The 20,293-nt window shown below is 53.4% G+C and overlaps 1 protein-coding gene across 1 annotated transcript in view; it reads right to left on the reverse strand.

Annotated features, from left to right (window-relative positions):
- The window catches only part of MYT1 (myelin transcription factor 1), a 69,699-nt gene that overhangs the window by 38,162 nt on the left and 11,244 nt on the right, over positions 1-20,293 (reverse strand). Inside the window, exons 2-4 of the mRNA XM_014787257.2 lie at positions 9,228-9,328; positions 1,358-1,409; positions 288-318 (exon numbers count right to left, since the gene is read on the reverse strand). Coding sequence (XP_014642743.2) covers positions 288-318; positions 1,358-1,409; positions 9,228-9,328 — 184 coding nt within the window. The remainder of the gene's footprint in view (positions 1-287; positions 319-1,357; positions 1,410-9,227; positions 9,329-20,293) is intronic.

The following is a 20,293-nucleotide window of genomic DNA, read 5'->3' on the forward strand; positions in this document are numbered from 1 at the left end:
CTGGGGCCCATGGTGACAGTCAGGTCCTGGTGGCAACCAGGTGTGAGCACGGCTGTGCCTCTCTCAAGAGGCCGGCTGCGTGGTGGGGCCAGGACAGAGGTAGGAGAGGGCAGAGGCAGGGCAAAGACAGCTAGACACACGGTAAGGAGAAAGCGGGCCTCATTAGGGCACGCAGGGGCTTGGGCGGGGTGCAGTTCGCCAGTTGGAAGTGCCCAGTGTGGGACATTTAGGATGCCCAGGGTCACAGGCAGGTGCAATGCTCGGCACTAGCAGGAAGCCTTTCTTACCTGAGGTCGGCACCTGCAGGCTCTGGGGGAGCTGGGTGAAAGAAACAGAGAAACACGTGGGAGTTAGAATAGAAAAGGCACATTGCCCTAACAGCACAGATAGAGTGAAACTCGAGGCAATCCCAGTGAGAACTGAACTCCATCTTTTCCTGACCTCCTAGAGTGTCCTCCAGGGTCTAATGGAGTGAGCTGTCTCCTGCGATGCTCACACCAGACCCTTTCCACGAGGAGCTGGCGGTTTTGCAGAGTGGGACAGACGCCCACTGGCGGCAGACTCCCTGGGCCCTCAGGGCCAGGCCAGTATCTCTTTCTCTAATTATAGGTGGAAGTTGGCTTCTGGCTGGAAACATGACCCCACAGATAAAGCTGGTTGGAGAGGAGAACAGATGGGCCCAGTGGCTGGTCCCTCAGTGATGGGGCCACTGGGGGCAAAAACATGCAGGGGTCTGACTGGGTCACACGTCTGAGAAGCTCAGTGCTCCTTGCCCCACTGTGAGGGCCACCCACGCACAGGAACGTCGCCCTTGCCCGGTGTGTGCCCTGAGGGTCAGGGAGGCGAGGCTGGCCAAAGGGCTGGGCTCCGTCCTTGCAGACCAAGCAGGGCGTTGGCCCCTCTCTCCTCACCCCCTGCCAGTTCAACCCAACAACCTCCCGGTCCCTGCCAGCACCAAGATAGACGTCCTGGGAGGCAAAGAGCCTGGTGATGGAAGGCTGGCAGCCTTTCATTTCCAAATAGACCGATCCTCTAACTGAACTTTGCTTCCCCTACTCTGGAACTGTGTCTGCCTCTTTGTCTACACCCCAGGCAGGTTTGTCTGGGCCAAAGGCCCCTCAGCAGCCCTGTCATGCACCCTGAGGCTGAAGAAGCCTGAGGCCACCAGACGCCTTAGAGCCCAGGTGCTCAGCACAGGGGAGGTTGGTCCCAGGGCCTGAGCACTGCAGGGGGTTCTGTTCCCGGTGGAAACTTGTTGGGGAAAGTGGCATTTATAGCTTTAGGACCCAGGACTCTTGGCCAGAGCCGAGCCTTGGACTGCCCAGGCCAGCCCCAGCCAGGGGAGGGCGGCACTCACCTCGGGCCTTGGATCGCGTCCGAGCTCGCTTATCCTCGCTTTCTAAGCTCATCTGCAAAAACAACTACTATGTTAATGGGAAAACAGCACAGAACCAACCTCAAGCGCTGTGCGAGGACGTCCAGACATTTGCTGGATCAAGCTTTGAAGATAAAGGTGAATCCCTGACACAGAATGACAAGGAATAGGCTCACAGGGTCTGAGATGCCTGGGACCAGGAGCAGCAAGGGGGAGGTACATCAGAGTGGAGACCACCAGCCCCAGGATGAGTCCCCATCTCCCGCTCCCGGCCCTCCTGCTGGCCCCAAGTTGGCACCGGAGGAGGAAACTGCAGGCGCGGTGCCCCATCTACCAGATCATCAGTAACGTTGGGGTTTCATAACACGGGGTCTCCTGGTGAGACTGAGGAGCGCCCCCTGCTGCTCACCGGGCTGGCAGGTGCTAAGGCTCTAGGACAGGTCGCCCACGACGTGCCCCAGATCCCGGCTTCCTGTGGGAGTTAGTGCCCCCAACACACCAAGGTGGTCCTGTTAGAAACAGGTGGCTGGGACCCCAGCGGGCCTCCATGAAGCATCCAGAGACAGATAGCTTCAATTTCTACCAGTGCTGTCCCAGGAAGAGCCCGAGGAGAGGCGGCCTGAGCTCAGGGACCAGACCGTCCCCAACGTGGGACTGGACACCCACCGTGTGTGTTCTAGATGCAGGGGGGCCTCCAGGGCACCACTGCCCGGTAGATAGAGTGCAAGTCATGCACGTCATTTTAAACTGTCCAATAGCCACGTTATAAATGTAAAAAGAAACAGGTAAAGTTAATTTTAATACTAAACTTTACTTAGCCCAATCTATCCAAAACATTATCATTTCAGCAGTAATCAATATGAAAAATTATGAATGGGGTTTTGTTTTGTGCTCTTAGAAACCCCACATGTCTCCTGGACTCAGCACGTCTGACTTTGACCAGCCATGTGCCGAGTGCCTGTGGCTGCTGTGCTGGACGGCACGGCTCCCAAGGCAGGAGGCAGTCTCTGGTGAGAGCCAGGCTAAGGCAGGAATGCAGGCCAAGGGGTCATCTGAACCCGACCCATAGGCCACCCTTCCGGGGATGTTGCTTCTCCCAGGAGAGGGTGAGTGGAGCCTCCTGAGGGGAATGAGGCCCCCTGTACAGTCCAGACCCCACAGGTCCTCTGGCCACCCCACCTGAGCGCTTCAGTGCCCCACCCCCACCTACATTCCCTGCCCTGACCAACCTTCACAGGGGATGCTGCCCGCACTGTCCTGCGAAGGAGTCAAGGGAGAGCCCCCAGGAGAGTGAAGCCTGTGGACAAGGGTCACAGACAGGCCCAGGGCAGGGGAGATGCCCCCAGGAGCTACAGGTCATCACACAGTATCCTCGACCTGTGTCACACCCGACAAATCCAAGCAGGCAGGTGACTAGGAGGTAGGAGGTCAGTGGGAACCACAATGTGCTCCGAGTCTCCAAGGGAGAGAGGCCAGGTGGGGGGGTGCACCCCACGTGCCCCAGGAGGCCCCAGGAAAGCCAGGGCTCACCACCTGTCCCCATGGTCAGGAAGGTAGGGAGAAATTCCACCTGATCCAGGCCACAGCTGAGGCTGTCAAAGGGAACGCCGACAGTGGGCAAGTAGCTGGAGAAAGGAACGAAGGGCAGCAGAAGCAGGCTTCAGTACCCCAAAGCCAGAAGGAGACAAGTGTCTAAGTTACCGCCCAGGAAGAGAAAAAAAAGAATTCCCCCAACTGGAAAGATGAAATTTGCAAAGCAAATCTCCCTCGTGGGCAGCACTAACATATAGTGATTTATGGGATTTGTTACGGAAGAAAAATCAAAACCTGGAGTAATTTACGCAACCTCTCTACTCCAGGCTGCAGAGCCACGTGCTACGAGCCGGGCGTTTATTACGGCCTTCCAATAGCACAGAAGACAATTACTATAATTTCTATTTTTAAAGCAGAGGTTCCCCATGGACCAATGGCTCACATTTAAAAGAGAGAGAGAGAGGAGCAGGTGTCAAAGGGACTTCATTACATTTATGAGCCTTCAAATGTCGTCTGCGCTGAGCCCGGGCCCAGTGCCTTCCGATGCAGCCGCACAATGGAGCTAATGTGTCTGATTGCTGGCGCCTGCTTTCAGCTGAGATGCAATCTACGGCCTCTTTTTTTTTTTTTTTTTTTTTTGTCAGTTTTCCCAAGGAAATTGGCAAGCATTCTGCTAGGTTAAAGCGTGCCTTGGCAATTTGGATTTCCTGCAGATAAATTATTCAAAGAGCAGAGAATAGAGAGGGTTGCAGGGATGTGTAATGGGTGCTGCTTGCAAACTGCGAGCTCCCGTTGATGAAGCTAACAGCTGTGGCATTCATTTTGCCATTTCCATTTGCAATTTATCTGCATCAAATGGTCAATAAGTGAGAAGTTCTCTTCAGCACATGTAGCTTTGATTTTGAAAGGGGAAAAATTGACCTAGGGTAAGCTCTTTAACACGAGAATGAATTTGTAAGAGCCGGATGACTTGGGACATCAACAAGGAAGCAGGGAAACTGACTTCTGAGCTGTCTGAAACCAGCAGTGGTGGCTGCCTCAGAAGCATCTGGGCGAAGCTGTGATAAAACCAGCTCTGCTTGATCTGCATCGTTTTCCTTCTTGTGGGGCTCAAAGCTCTTCAGAGGTGGGTTCTCTGCTGTCCTCATGCCCTCGACATCGGTGCTCCACGTTGTGGATGGAGAACCAGTGCCCGTGGCAGCCCAGCACCACTGGGCTCACGAAGCCTGGCTTGCTGGCAGCTACCCAGGGCCTTCTACCCCCCCTTTCTGTCCCCCACCACACAAACAGAGGCCACTCACTGATGCAAAGACAATGAGACACTTCCCAAGTTTTCACTGACTTATTTTTAAAAACCTTTCAATTGTTCCAAGCACAAACCAGTCAAGCCCCTATTTTTGCACAGCCCACAGAAAACTAAATGGCCTCTCACCTTGAGGGTGAACAGGCCCCCTCGTCACAGCCCACTCAATCCCCACTCCCACTGTGAGCCAGCGAGCTCTCTCGAGAACATCATCTGCACTGTTTCTGTAATGCCAACTTCATTCTGCTCACAGCTTCCCTGCGCTCCTTAAACCGTCTCTTCGCTCTGATTAATATTTCAGTACTTCTGTCTTCAATAGGAAACTATGTGAAGGAAAAAAATTTACAAAGGCAAATGCATCCTGTTTTGCCACATCTATTAACCAGACAGAAGTGTCTCTGCATCCTTCCATTTAACTTGCTTTATTACTGTCACGTAATGGTGATCTCACGCAAGAGGGTGTTACTACTTTGTTCTGTTCTCTATTTTTTAGTAAAGTCAAAATTAATCACATAAGCTCTTTTTAAACAAAACAGTTCTCACAATGACATGCTGCGAAGACCAGCCCCTTTTCAGATCGGTCTGCACAGCACCCTTGCAAAATGGTTCCCTGAGGTGGACATTTACCAACTCGGGGACCAAAAGAGCAAAGGCAGTCAGCAGCCTGGAAGTCCACAGATTCACCTGGACTGGGCTGTGGTAACGGGAGATGCACTCAGAACACAGACACACAGCCAGTGACCAAGCAGAGATGCTGGGCCCTCTCTCTCAATGTCCAGAGGTTTCTCATGAGGTGTCCGAGACCCAACAGGCTTTGTGCCCATCTTGACCTCTACTCCCAGAGGCCAGATCTGCCCCCAACCCAAGTTCACAGATGTCTATGGTGGCCTCTGGAGGTGCTGCTCCCCCCCAGCTTTCTCTTCCTTGCTCACTCACTCATCCCCACTCTCCCTGTCTCTGTCTCTATCTCTGTCTCTTTCTGTCTCTCTGATTCTCTCTCTCTCTCTCTCTCTTTCTATGTCTCTCTTTATTTCTCTCTCTTTCTCCATCTCTCTCTCTCTGTGTCTCTCTCTGACTCTCTGTCTTTGTCTCTCTGTCTCTGTCTCTTTCACTCTCTTTTGTTCTTGGTTCTTCCTCGGCCTTCACGGCTAAAGAGCTTCCCTCCTCTGCACCCTAAGCCGTGTTCCCGACCTTCTGCACGGATGTCTAAGGGCTGGACAAAGAACAGAATCCGTGCTAAAGCCTGGCCCTGAGCAGCCTCAGACCTCACCCTGCCTCCCCTGCCCCTGCAGGGTGTCCTGGCCCGAGTAGCACCAGCCTCAGCGCCCTCCCCCTCCAGGGAAGTGTGTAGGGGAGGCTCAAGAGGGAGGATGCTGCTCGGACTCGTGAGCCTGGGTGGGGGTGGGGAGGCTTGGCAGATCAGACTTGAGTACGTTTAGGGAGAATGGCCTCAGGGTGGGAGGTGCTCCAGACCCGGGGAGCAAGGATCATCCTTGGGTGGCCAGCACCTCTCAACAGTCAGGCCTGTGCCCTCCCTCTTCCCACCCCTCTCTCTCACCCTCCACCCTGTGCCTGCTCATTTCCCTCATGGTCCACATCTCGATCTCGTTCATGTTTCTGAAGTCATTGTCTCTCCTGCAGAAAGCCAGCTGCCATGGCCTCATTCACTGCTCGTATTATGTAAGAATATACACATATTACGTAAGAATGGACGGACAGACAAATGGGAACAGACAGGAACATCTCTGAGATCCAGGAGCTGGAGAAGGGGCTCAGCAGAGCCCGGAGCCTCAAGCTGTGCGGGGGTTCCAGGCCCCTGAGACCACGGGGGACATTCACCCCCGGCCCTGGGCTGGAGGAGGAGACAGGTTAGTGTTTCATTTTATTTAGAATGCATTCCAACAGTTAGCAAAACTGGAGAATTAGAATGGACTTAGGACAATGTTTTAAATCCACAAGATTAGACGGATTACAGTGTCCCTATGGGAGGGTCGAGGTACTTTCCTCCTGGAAGACCTTGACGAAGTGGGGGGAGCATCTGCTGACTCCCAGGAGACCACAGGCAGCCCTGCCTAGAAGGAAGGGCAAAGGGACATAACAGGAGGTGGCAGAAAACCGGCCGTTGCCTGCCCCATTGGCTCCGACAGCACCTGCCCAGACTCCCCTTTCTCTAGGGGAGGAAAGGGGTGGAGGATGGGCGATGGTCTGGGCTTGTTTTAGTCTCTTACTTGTGCACAGCGGAGGGCAAAGCAACTCGCATACCACTGCTGTGAGGCCCTTGCAGCAGAGCCATGGCAGATCCATGTTCCCACCACGGGGAGAAGTTCCACTTAAGAACTTAAGAGCAGCATTCACGTATGTTCCTTGCTCCCTCTCCTCACCACACATTCCAGTGGACTTCTTCAGAGCCCCCCATCCCCGGTCCCATTTTCTGCACAACCTTTCCGGCTTCCCTTTCTTTTGAGCATGTACCTGCATGCCGGATCAGGGATCAGCCCGAAGAGCAGACTTCTGCTTCAAAGATGTAAAAGTTCTGCTACCTCAGGACCCCTCAGCACACATCCTGCTTTCCATTCTCTGATCTCTGAGGCTAAACCACATGCCCACACCCCTGCACCCCCTGACACCCTGCACTGCATCACAGCGAGAAGGGTCCTTGCAGTGACAGCTCTGTCCCCTCTTAGGGGATGTCCCACTGTGTGTCTGAAATTCTCCTGACATTCCACCCATTATTCAACCCACCGGCAGCTGAATAGACCAACCTTCTCGCTGGGTTGTAGAGAGGACACCCCATGGAGCATTATTTAACACATGTCTTGGGAGGGGTTCTCCTGACAGCTCTAAGCACGCAATTGTGGCTCACTCCAACCCCCAAATTAAAAATTATAGCTACAAAATAGACACCCCGATATAGCAACCATGTCTGGGTCCATCTGTTTAAAACTCCAACATAAATGGAATTTCTACCTACCTACCCAGGGGTAGAAATCTAGCTACACCAACTGAGGCAGGTCAGCAAGGCCACGCCTAGTGGTACCTCCCTCCCTGGTCAGGAGCATCCACTCGGGGTAGCAGGAAGAAGGCTAAACGTCCAGGCAACCAACCTTCTCCAGATTGCATAGCTCTGCTCATCCATTGAATATTATGTTACTCGGGGCCCAAATGTTTCATTCTTCAAGGTCAAGAAGAGGTTTAAGGAGCTACCATCAATGACGACCTCTTTTCTCCTTAAGTTAAAAAAAAAAAAAGCACAATGCCCAGCGATGCCTCCAAAAATACAACCACCAACCTTTTCTAACAGCCCCTCCCAAACCCACCTCTCAGCTGTCTACATGCCTAGTGCTGAACTCAGAGGCTGAACCAGAGGCAGGCAATGACCACCTCTACACAGGCCTCCTCTGCTCCCACTGCTGCCCAGGCTCTGAGCTCCTCGCCTCACCCACCCCCTGTCTAGGGCCAGTCCCCTCGTCGCTGGCTGATTCTCTGCTCTCCCGTGACCACCGCTCCCCCTGCACTGTGGCCTTCTCAGGCTCCTCAGTCAGAAAGTGCCACCTGCTAGCCCCACAGTCCTAGAAATTGACCCTTTCACAGGCACATCCTCTCTCCTTCTCGGCCCACTCTTCATCTTAGCGTCTCTGCTCAGAACAGTAACTCAGGCCCTACCTGCCCAAACTAGAGGAAAATGACTCTAATGGAGCAGTTGTGAAACAGCCGATGCTGCGGGACCACCTGAGTGTGGGCCATCATGCTTGTTCGTGGCAGGTCTCGCACTCTCTGAGCTTGTCGTGCCTGAACCACAGGGAGACAGCAACACTTCTACCGTCCCTCATATGCTCCAACAATTGTGGATACGCATCACCCAGAGCCCCTGACCTCAAATCAAGTAACTTTTTCAGTCACATGATCTCTTTGTATGCCCAGGGCTGGGATGGGGTGAGGAGAGTGAGGTATTTGCCCAGGTACAAATTTAAGGGGGAAGCAAAACCTCAGTGATCAAGATAAATAATAGTTTAATGTAATATTTTAAAACATCAAAATTAACGCAAAAAATCCATGAGGAACAAAAATACCAAAAATTTAAAGAAAGACAGGATCGGAATCACTGACTTTTCCTTTTGCCTCACGCTGCAACAGGGCTCGGCAAAGCACTGATCGTCCCACAGGAACAAAAGCACAATGAGTGCTTAACGAGGCTCTGTAACAGACCCCCTAAAATGTACATTCTAGTCACCAGACTCAATAGAAGAATGTTGGGCTGCAAGAGTAAAGTATAAGCACCCTCAAATGAGGCTGCCGCCTAAGACTTCGTAGCCCTTCCGTCCACGCCCTGGGACTTCACTCCTTGGTGGCTGTGCCCCAGGTCATGGCTTGGATCCTTGATGGAGAGAGTCTACATGTCAAGAGAATGAGAGATCAGAATCTGGGATCTGGGAAGGGATGCCCATCAAGCCTGCTGTCACCTCCACTTCCATCTCTGAGGGTCACCAGACCCCAGGGCACGCCATGGGAAGTTCTAGAATGAAAGCCTTGGCGTGGCTGTAAGGGCCTGTGATATCCTGGGTTTGGGAGCACTCCTGGGGTCACCTCCATCAGCAAGTTCTAGGCAGAGGTGAGCAGGGCAAGCCCCATCTGCCGCCACTCCGGCAGACGGAAATCAACAAAGTCAGCAGACCTCATGGACTCCTGCAGCAATGTCTATCAGGGACGCTCAGCCTGCCAAGCTAACAGCAGGGAGGATAGAGGGCAGTTACTGAGGATGTTAGGGAGCCCGGGTGTGATTGGACCTCAGAGCAGGGACCTGGGCGGAGGTGAGATTTTTACAGTGTTCTGTCACTGTTCTCCCCTTGATCTTACAGTGGCCGGGTCACTGATGTTCCTGCCCCCAATATCCTTTGCCTGAGCTGGACTGGTGGTGACCGGAGCAAAGTCACCTCTGTGCTCTCAAAGTCGCTCTCTGGGGGTGAGAACCTCTGCCCAGAGCTGGGCCAGGGCGAGGCTGCCCTCTGAGCGCCTCACCTTGCCGTGTCTGCCCAGGAGGAGTCTCGAGGTCCTGCAGCTGTTGGCCTTGTCTCCGTGTGTCCACCTCTGGCTCAGCAGCTCGCCCCGGAACTCATTTTCTGAGGATCAGAAAAAGCAAAGATCATGAACGCCCTCTGTTCTAGCTCAGGGGAGAAATCGAGGAACTCGGGCCGCTCTTTCACACGGCGTTTATACAGTCCCCCTTCCCCCAGAAAGACGCGTTAAGGTCACGGCCCCGTGGCTGCTCCGGGGACGAGAGACAAGAGCTCTCTGAGGAAAGCCACTCTGATTGGGACACTCCTCAGAGGCTTCCAGTCCCTGCGCTCCTGCACCATCGTTCCAGCTCTGGCGGATGCTTTATGGGTGTGGTGCTCCACCAGCTCGGCCACTCCAGCCAGGGGGCTGGTCCAGTCAGACAAGGTCTAATGCTTTGCCTCCCTTTGCTCCGGTTCCTGGCATCCTTCCTCTCCCCATGTCTCTGCCTCTCTCCAGGGCGATGCCTCCAGTTAATATTTAATTCCTTCCATAAATTCACACTTCGAAGCAGAGGCCCAAGGCATCAGCTGGACATGACAAAGAAATGCATCGTGTACCTATTCCCTGCACAGCACTCCCTGTTTCTATGACAACCAGCTTTCTCCAACTGCAGCGTTTCAAAGGAAGGTAACCAACAATAAAAACAGGAAATGCATTTCCCTGCCCTCTGCTCTCTGCTCCTCCCTGGAAGTGAGTCTGGACTCTGCTGAAAGCAGGTCGGGCACACTGCTGTGGTACCCGTTATCTTTCTTCACCTCACGATTCTGAGGTGCGTCCCTAAATGCTGTTTTTCTAGAATTCCACCACTCCTGCCTCAGGCAGCTCTGGCCACAGCGTCCTCTTGTCTGGAAATGCCTCAATCCCATTAAGGGCCTCCTGTGACCTCCAGGAGCACAAACACAGAGGGAAGCAGATTGGTTGTCAAGGAGACGGCCTAATGCAAGGTCTTCAAAGGAATGGATAAAACCAGCAGGATTTGGCACCTACTGTGTGCCTCCCCCTCACTGAGCTATGGGTCACCTGCGGGGGACCCCTGTGAGGTCTGGCCTCGACTAGAGAGGTGTGAGTGTGCCGCCCCTCCCACCCCTGTCCCCAATGGTCATTAGCATGCTCTAAGTGGGACCAGGCCCACCCACTGGGTATTCAAATTACCAAACCTATGACAGGAAAGTGGGGGTAGCATTTGGGAGTCGCCCAGAGCCCTGAACCCACAAGGAGGATGCTTCAAAGTGCATGACAGGGGAAGAGGAAGCAGATAGCCTTGCCTCGTGGGGATGGAAGAGAGGAAATTCAGGAGGTGAATCCACAAGAACCATGCTGGCCACGTGATGTGTTTCACACTCGAAGACGGGGTGAGAGTTCTTCTTGCATCTACAATGGTGAGGGTGGAAGCCGTGAGACCTGGGCCACAAAGCACATGGGGTTCACTTTCCCCACGCACCTCCCAGGAGAGAAGACGCTGCGGAGACCTGCGCGCTGGGCTGATCTGCAAGGCTCAACAGAATTTCTTGTCACGGTCACCCATATAAACGTGTGCAGTAACTGGGGCACGTCTGCTGACAGCTGGAGGGAAGGACACGAGGTCCCAGGTCTGTGCTGCGAGCAGGGCTGTTCCCTCCCTCTCGGCTCCCGCCCAGTGTGACTCCCCTGCGCTCCTTCTGCCCCAGGTCTCTCTGGCTTCCCTGAGAGGCCCAGCAGAGGAGAACTGCGCAAGTCTCTGCAGAGGGACCTCTGCTTTTGTTTGATGGGAGGTAACTGGCTCCCAGGTGCTTCTCCACGCTCACCTGCCCTGGGGCGTCCGGAAGTGAAGTCTCGAAGGTCAGCTCTGACCCCCAAAGCCCCACACCTGTTCAGGCAAAGCACTGAGGCCTTAAGAACATCTGCTCCAGCGTCGCTCCCTCTAAACAGCCGCTACCGCCTCCTCTGCGCAAGAGAGCAGAGCCATGCCCTGGCAATGACTTTGGCTCCTGCAGAGTGAAGCTAAAGAAGGCACACCCCCAAGACCAGGGTCTCATTCACAGGACCTGGCTCTACCGTGAAACAATCCCTTCCTTTTCTTGGGAATTTTTTGGTAGCAAACTATAGCCACTACTAGAAGCCCAGTAAAGCTCACCAGTGCTTCTCCTTCGCTGGGAAACAACTGAGGGACCCTCTTGGTCTCCAGCTGAGACCTGCATGTGGCCAGGCCCCACTGCAGACAAGACCCCTCCTGTCTGGACACACGAAGCAGCCAGCACCCCGGCTTGCACAGAGGAAGCACGTGAAGCCCCCACATGCCACAACTAAGGCAGAGTCCCCAGGCCAAAGGAAGGCCCTGCACAGAAACATGAGGGGCGTCCCATGAAGAAGCCCCTCCATAAGTCACGCTGCCTGTGGACACTCAGCAGCGGCGGGGGTAGGGCGGGGCAGAGCAGCTCTGGCTCCTGCTCCCGCACCTGACCTGCGAGTCACCTTCTTCATCCACGAAGTGGGAGGAAAGAGCCATTCAGAGGTTTGGAACGTGTGTGAAAAGTGCCCTCTCGGCGGCTGGTGCACAGTGAACACGTGAAGATGTCGCTGCCTTTAGGACCAGGAATCCGAAGGGAGGAAGAGGTTTTCCTCAACACTCACCCTTTCTTTGGGTTCTTAGGTCTCTAATGGGTTCATCTGAGTCCCTGCTCATAGACGGACACAAATAGCAAAGAAGCCACTTGGGAGCAGGTGGCGAGGACGGCGGCACTGGCTGTGACCTCTCCTAGGGCCCCTGTACTGCGCACCCTGCCTGCTCCAATGCCCCAGCGCCTGTCCTCACAGAGGCCCCAAACTCACGTTTACGGGACTCTGGAGGGCAGACAAGCTCAGAAAAGCACCCAGGGCCTGTTGGCAGATGCACGCACGTCCTTGGAGTGAGGAGTCTCCTGGGAGATCAACTGGCGGCCTCCTCCCTGGGCCAGAGCCCTGACCCAGGCCACAGCCCGCCCGCCCCTCTGCGATTGATGCCACTTTCTCCAGCTCAGCGTCCCTGCAGACCCGCGACCAGCCCAGCTGGGCCTGGGACGCAACATCTCTTGTGAAACTGCAGCACATAGGCCTGGAGCCAGAGTACTCACCCCTCCCGCAGTGCTCCCCCGCGGGCATCCCAGAGGGACCCCGCTGGCCCACCTGGGGCCCCCGGCCCGCAGATAGCACACGCTTCTCCCTCCTGACACAGGTGTCTGTGGCCACTTCCAACCCCACTTCCTGGAGGGCCCCACGCAGAAGGCTATATCCTCCTGGAGGGTTCCTAGACCACCCTGAACCCAGCCCTGCCCCAGCACTGACAGCCCGACCTCTTCCTCGGTGCCAGGCCTTCCCCACCACCTCGAAATAAGAACAAATGACAGGAAGGCTGAGGGGGAGAGTAACTGTGGGAAGTCAAATGTTTTCTGAGCCTCACTAGGTGTTGTGTCTCTGGTGGCCATTGGCTGCCTTTGAGCCGGGAGCTCCTACTATCTGCCCCCCAGACAGCATGCAAACAGGGAAGGGGCTTCACACGGAGGGAGCCCACGTCTTGGCTCTCCCATGCTCCCACACCTAGCAGAGACGCTCACCACTCAGTGGGACACGTCAGCCCCCAGCCTCATGCCGCCTGTCCCCTACTCTGTCACCAGCATAGGGAGGGATCTTGCATCCCTGCCAAGCCAACCTTTCCATCTGGGCTTGATATCTCCTCCTTCCCAGCACCGATTAAAAGTTCCCAGAAATACCAACAATATCTCATATTCCTCTCGAATATTTCGCTCCCTCTCAACTGGACCCTTCCTGGGGCTTTTCAACTCTTCAACAAGCTTGAGGAGTTCAAGTTTAAAAAATACAATCCGTCTGGACTCCACACCCCAGCCCCGCTACCTCTCCATCTCTACCCACTTCATACCTGCATTTCTTAAGGGACTCAAACTTGCTAACTGTGTTCTTCACTCTCCACTCCAACTGGCCTCCACCTACAGCCCTCCACCAAAAAGCGGTCCTTGAAGGGTCACCAGCAACGTCCACCTCACATCCTCATCATGCACCACTACACATTTTCTCCCTCCGTGTGGTGGACACTCCCCACCTCCCTCTGCATGTGAGCCTCTCTTCCATAGCCCACGTAGTCTCCTTCTGCTCCCCGGGCCATCCCACCGCCTCCTCTTCTGACTCCCATCCCTGATCATAACATCTGCTTCCTGCAGGACTCAGCTTTTCCTCTCCCCTCTCAGCTATCAGCTCCTCGAGCATGAACACTGGGGACTGTCCTGGGTCCCAAATCCTGCCACTGTTATTTTCTGAATCTTGCCAGAATCTGACCATTTTATGACCTCTCCAGCTGTTTTGTTTTGTTTTCAAAAATTGAAAAACTGATTGTAAAATTCATAAGGCAATTCAAGTAACACAGAATAGCCAAAACAATGAAGTTGAACCCCTCTCACACCATAAAAATTAACCCACACTGGATCACAGATCTAAATGTAAGAGCTAAAACTCTTAGAAAACATAGGAGTAAATCTTCCTGACTTTGAGTTAGGCAATGGTTTCTTAGATATGAAACCAAAAGCTCAAGCAATAAAAGAAAAAATGGATAAATTGGTCTTAAAGTTTAAAACTTTTGTAAGTCAAATAACACGATCAATAAGTTGAAAAGACAACCCATAGACTGGGAGAAAATATTTGCAAATCATATATCTGATAAGGGACTTGTATTCAAAATACCTAAAGAACTCTTAAAACTCCATAATAAAACAAATAAACCCATTTTAAAATGGGCAAAGGGTTTGAATAGACATTTCTCCAAAGACAACATACAAATGGTCAATATACTCGTGAAAAGATGCTCAAAATCTAGTCATCAGGGAAACACAAATGAAAACCACAACGAGACACCACTCCACACCCACTGAGAGGGCTATAATTTTTTTTAAAAAACAGACAATAACAAGTGTTGGAGAGAATATGCAGAAATGGAATCCTCACACATTGCTGATGGAAATGTGAAATAGCACAATTACTTTGGAAAACAATCTGGCATTCCTCAAAATATTAAACGTAGAGTCACCATATGACCCAAGGATTCCACTCCTAGGTATAGACCAAGAGAAATGAAAACAGATGTCCACACAAAGCCTTGTACACAACTATTTACGGCAGCTTTATTCATACTAGCCAAAAAGTGGAAACAACCCAAATGTCCATCAACTGCTGAGTGGATGATAGAAATACGACTAAATGGTATTTGGCAATAAAAGGATTAAAGTGCTCGCACATGGTACAATGTGGGTGAACCTCAAAAACATCCTGCTCTGTGAAAGAAGTCAGACGAGAAAGACCACATATTGTACAGTTCCATAGTTATGGAATGTCCAGAAATGGTAAATCCATAGAGACAGAAAGTAGATTCGTGGTTGCTGGGGGCTGGGGGAGAGGTGCAAATGGGGACCGACTATTAATGGGCACGGGGTTTCTTTGTGAGCGATGAAAATGTCTTGAAATGAAATTGTGGTGACATATGCACAACTCTAGGAATACACTGAGACCCCTGAACTGCATGCTTCTTTTTTTTTTTTTTTAGTCAGCTTTTTTTTTTTTTTTTTTTTTTGGTGAGGGAGATCAGCCCTGAGCTAACATCCGTGCTAATCCTCCTCTTTTTGCTGAGGAAGACCGGCTCTGAGCTAACATCTATTGCCAATCCCCCTCCTTTTTTTTTTTTCTTCCCCAAAGCCCTAGTAGATAGTTGTATGTCATAGTTGCACATCCTTCTGGTTGCTGTATGTGGGATGCGGCCTCAGCATGGCCGGAGAAGCGGTGCATCGGTGCGTGCCAGGGATCCGAACTCGGGCCGCCAGTAGGGGAGCGCGTGCACTTAACAGCTAAGCCATGGAGGCGGCCCGAACTGCACGCTTCTAACGGGGGGATCATATGACCTGTAAACTCTGTTTCAATACAGCTGTTCTCTAAAAGTCCACGGCACACACAAGGAGCTGAGCGGGACAGTCTCAAGGACACCACCTCGGTGCCCGGCCTCCCCGCTGGAGCTCTCACTCACCCAGGCTCAGGGCCAGACATGTGGTGACCAACTCTACAGAGGGCAGAGGCCTGCTCAGGGCGGACACCCCGTGCAGGGTCCTGCTCAGCCCCGGGGAGTGAACCTGGAGGGTGACAAGGGAGGCAGGTATTCCAGCCTCACACCAGGTCAGGGAGGGGACTGGAGCGCAGGGTCGGCGTCAGGGGCCGTCCAGCGGGAGGAGGGTCCGGTGTGCTCTGGAGCTTTAGAAGAGCCATCGAGTGGACGCTCACATCAAAAATAATCTTCTGACCCAGGAGCTGCCAGACAAGAGACGGACTGCCTCCTGCCATGATGTGTGGGTCACTGGCCCGGAAGCCTGTGGCCGGTCAGTGAGGCCACCTCTGGGGACTCTTGCATATGGAAGAAGGTCCACACGGGTTGCCTTTTGTTGTCCCAACCAGGGTTCTGTGAGCCTGTGTCCTGGTCCGGCCTGGACTCCCCATCTCTCCTTATCCTGGGGGCCAGGGAGGGCTGGGCCCAGGGGTGCAGCAGGAGGATGGGTCATGGCAGTGATGTGGGCCGTGGAGGGCAGAGTGAGGCACCTCAGACTTCACCCCCCAGCCCCCCCGCCACGGCAGCTGGGCCAACCCAGGCCAAAAGAAGACAACTGCTTCTGGTGTCACGACCCAGAACAGCACAGACCCAGCTCTCACCTCTGCTCATCGAGATGTGTCAGCAGCTGATTGCCGAGCCCAGGGTTGCAGCCAATCTCCCCCCTCCCATAACAAACCAACCGTACGGCTCAATGTCCTGCCTGTGCGTGTGCGTCCCTGGGCTGCCACGCCCCGGATGCTCCAGCCACACCTGCCACAGGGTCTGGCGGGGGCAAGCCTCCCCAGCATTCATTAGTCCTTATGTGGAGTGGAATTTTGGCAAAGCAGGTTCCTCCTCCTCTCTATTCCTCTCCACTTCAAAGCCATAAACTGAATATACCCATTGAAAAGCTGGGCCCTAGAATTGAGTATAAATGTCTCTTGCCATTTAAAAGGAAAAATGTTTTTCCTATTTTTCACCACAACTTTCATCCATTCCCTCCTTGCTGCTGCTCAGGTTTAAGGCAAAGCCCAGAAAGGCAGGAACAAAAGGGTTAGAATAAAAGCGTGGAAACAATTTAAGGCCCACACAAAACTGACCACAGGTCACAGTAGACAGTTGGGGAGACCACAGCCCAGAAGTCCACCCTTTGGACCCAGACAGCTTCTGACCCTGAAGCTCTGAAGTCAGGACCACGCTCCCAGAGGTTGGAAGACAAGGCCCTCAGAGGGCACACAGGCCCACACCCTGTCACACAGCTCCCACGGGCTGCAGAAGGAGGTCTAGGAGCATCCCATCAAGTTCACAGTGAGGTCCTCACCCCGGACGCCTGTTCCCGGGACATTCCCTAGACCTGGGGGCCAGAGCCTCGGGGGAACGCACCAGGAGCCTGCACTGGACGAACAAATACGACTCTTAGGAAGCTCCCTCGATCCACAGTGTGGACGACGGCCAGGAGCAGGAGCAGGGACAGGACCAGTGACAGCTGGACAGAGCAGACGTGGCCTGGTCCAGGCAGTGTTGGGAGGTGGAGATTGGTGTGGGAATTATTTGGGAAGGCTTAATACCGTCACATCTGCCTTCCCCAATTTGGAAATAAAATATAAAACCAAAATGAAAAATCCAATGGAAGAGTTGGGAGATAGAGTTGAAGAAATGTACTAGAAAAGTCAACAAAAAAACAAAGAGATGGGGGACAAGGAGGAAAAACTGAGTCAGACCTAGCAGTGACTCTAGAGTTCCAGGTAGAGGAACCAAGAAAGTGGGAGGAAAAGCATGAATTAAATAATAAAAAATAATTTCCCGGAACTAAAGGAGCCAGTGCCTGGGGGTTGGCTCCAGGCCCGGGGCAGGGAAAGCCGGAGCCTGGAGTGAGCAAGGAAACACCCCAAGAGCAATGGAGATGCGTTGGGACTCGGAAGCCAGCTTTGTGGGCTTCCACTGGCCAGCAGGGACACACTGAGCATCAAAATAGTGATTATAATCCACTGGATAAACTACATCATGAGTCCATACAGATATCAATAAAAATGAATAAATTGGTAGTTTAATGACGAATGAGGTATTTCCATAGTTTCAAAGTGCCTTCCCCCTAAATACTGATGAATTGCAAAGGGGAAAAGAGCGTCGCTACGGCAGTGAGAGATGCTGGGTAGCACTGTCTAACCAGTGGTCAGAGGATCCGTGTGAGGACGCAGGGAGAAAAGCCACAGACTTGGTCTTCACACAACCCCAGCCCAACCACAGGGACGCTGACAAACCCAAATTGAGGGGCGTTCTACAAAAAACTGACCAGTGCTCTTCAAAAGGATGAAGGTCATGACCAACGAAGACAACCAAGAGGCCACGTGGTTCTGAGCCCGTCCTTGGAGGAGCTGGAGAAGTCTGAAGCCGCCTGAGGGCTGGAGGACCACGCCGGTGAGGGGAGTCTGGAGGAGAGGGTCTTCTTTGTCGGAAACACACAGACAAGTGTTCTGGGTGACGGGCATAGACTTGACAAGCGTACGTACTCTCAAGTGGTTCAGGAAAAACAGCTTTGTCCTGTTTCTGTGAGTTTGAGATTGTTTCAAAAAATATTTTTAAAAATAACGGGGCATGGGGGTGTGATTTCAGTAACGGGTGGTCAGTGGAGGCCTCTGTGAGGAGAGCTTGAAGCCGGGACCCGGGGGTCCCCAGGCCCCTCCAGCTGCACCTCTCCACCCTCCACAGTACCAGGACTGTTCCTCGAAGTGAAGCACACAATAGCTAACACGTCCTGGGCCAAGGCTCCCTCCAGGGGCCTCCTGGAAAGTTCAGGGACAGCCAGGGCAGGACGGGCCCTTGGGAGAGTCTGACAGCCCTGAAAATCCAAAAGGAGGTGGTGCCTGTGCCGTGGACACTGCGGGTCCCAAGCAGGGGCTGCAAGGAAAGTGCGGCACCCTCGAGACCCCCCACGTCCCTCCTACAATTTTCCTGCAGCACCCCAGAGGTCCCAAACCTGGGCGGCTTTTCTCTTGGCCCCCGGGCCCCCTTCTTGGCTCCCTGCCCTGGAAGAGCCGAGCTGCAGTGGGGGTCTCTGTTCTTGGGTTTTGGGGGTCTCAAGGCAGCATGGGCGTTCCACTCAATGGACCAGCTTTTGGCGGGAAATGCAAACAGGGCTGAGAGGAAAGTGAGGGCAAGTTTTGCTCTTTTTCTGTCTGTTTTTTTTTTTTTTAGCTGGAATTCAGAGAGAAGTAAAGTGAAGACCTGCTGAGTGGAGCAAAGACAGACCTGCTTTTGCTGAGTTTAGGTGAAAATGAGAGGAGAGAGGGGTGGGGGTAGAGGGAGTTGGCAATTCTACAGCTTTGCACATTTCTCTCATTATTTTGCTTCTAAATCAGCCTCGCTGGTACTTTCTCTGTTCAATAAAAGCCAAATGCAGCCATGTCCCTTAATCTCTCCAACAGCAGCTCACTGCTGAGAAAATAATACAGATGTAACTTCCAGCATCATACACTTTCTTTTCCATTTATATGCAAATAGTGACCTTTCACCTAGGCTGTCTCGAAGTGTTTCCTTAAAAATGCAAATAGCGTGCTGCAGGCAGTTACTGTAGCTGAGTCTTTCTCGTATTATTATTATTATTTCTTTTAACCTTACCAACGCTGTAAAAACAACAGCTAAACTGCTCGGCAGTAATAATGACTTTCCAAACCAAATCACAGGACATGCTCTCCGGGCGGCCTGTCATCGAGCCTGCCAGTAAGGGAGGGAGGGTCTCTGGATGCGGGAGCTCAGCCCCAGGGCAGGCCGGAGTGTCCTGGGAAAGGCACAATAGTGTCGAGCTGCTTCTGTCTCAGAGTCCCCGGGCCAGGCCTCCAGCACCCAGGCAGGTGCCGGAAACACAGCGGCACCAGCAAACCGCTCAGCACGCACTGCTTGCTCCACGCGGATGCACACGGGACTCCTGCGAGAACGTTTCACCCCAACTGGAGTTCAACACTGGGGGTCAACACTAGTGACCTCAATCTCGACCTCCATCCGGGCTGTGAGACCCCAGGACACTCCAAGATCTCAGAGGCACATGTGCTCCACTCAGAGGAGGAGCCAGGGGGAGGCAGCTCCCCAGAGCCCTGAGTCCTCCCAGCCCCCCCCCCAGGCCAACAAGAAAGATAAGAACAGGAGGCTAGGAGAAGCCAGGGGAGGAGCCTGAGGGAAATGGATGCGGCTACCATGTGTGCAGAAGGCATTGAGGTGTGAGTCTCCCTCCCACTCCCCCGACCCGCCCCACTGACCAAGTCAGGCCACAGGCCAGGGAAGGAGCCATGGAAGGGGTCCACTCTATCACCTGTGCCGGCCCACAGCCGGCCCCCGCAATTCCCCCGCAGGACCCTCTCCCCCATCATCTGTGTCCGCGTCTGCTGCCCCCCAAGGCCCAGAGCCTGGGTCACCGCAGGTGCTCAGGAAAGGAGGGTGGTGGATGGCCAGGCTGACCCACGGGCCTGCCTCGCTGAGCCACAGTCAGAGACACTTTACAGACCAGGTACACCCTGAGTTGCCTGTCTCAATCCTGGGGTGCAGAAGGGGGTGCACAGAGGAAAACAAAGGAACAGGAAGGGATGGCACAGGCCTCCTCCAACAGGTCAGGAACCCACAGGCTAGTTTTCAGGCACCCTCCTTGTAAGCCTCTGGAGCCTTCAGAGGGCACATTGGCCTCCCTGGATTGGGAGGGGCCTTCTCTGGAATTCTGCGGGAGCAGAACTGCCCAGCCCAGGGAGAGGAGAAATGGACACTTCCTTCTTCCTTGAAACCACATTTTGTTTAGGCTCTTGAAGGTAACCCGACTAGAACAGACTCTCTTTTGCATAAAAAGAATAAAACTAAGCTGCTCAAATCTCCCTTTAGGGTCTGTCCGTGCTCTTGCTCATGTCCAGTTCAGAAAGGAGAGGGCTCTCCGGCCGCCGCAATGCCTTTGACA

Source organism: Ceratotherium simum, chromosome 21, assembly GCF_057802395.1.
Source record: "Ceratotherium simum simum isolate JZ-2026a chromosome 21, ASM5780239v1, whole genome shotgun sequence".
Lineage (NCBI taxonomy): Eukaryota > Metazoa > Chordata > Mammalia > Perissodactyla > Rhinocerotidae > Ceratotherium > Ceratotherium simum.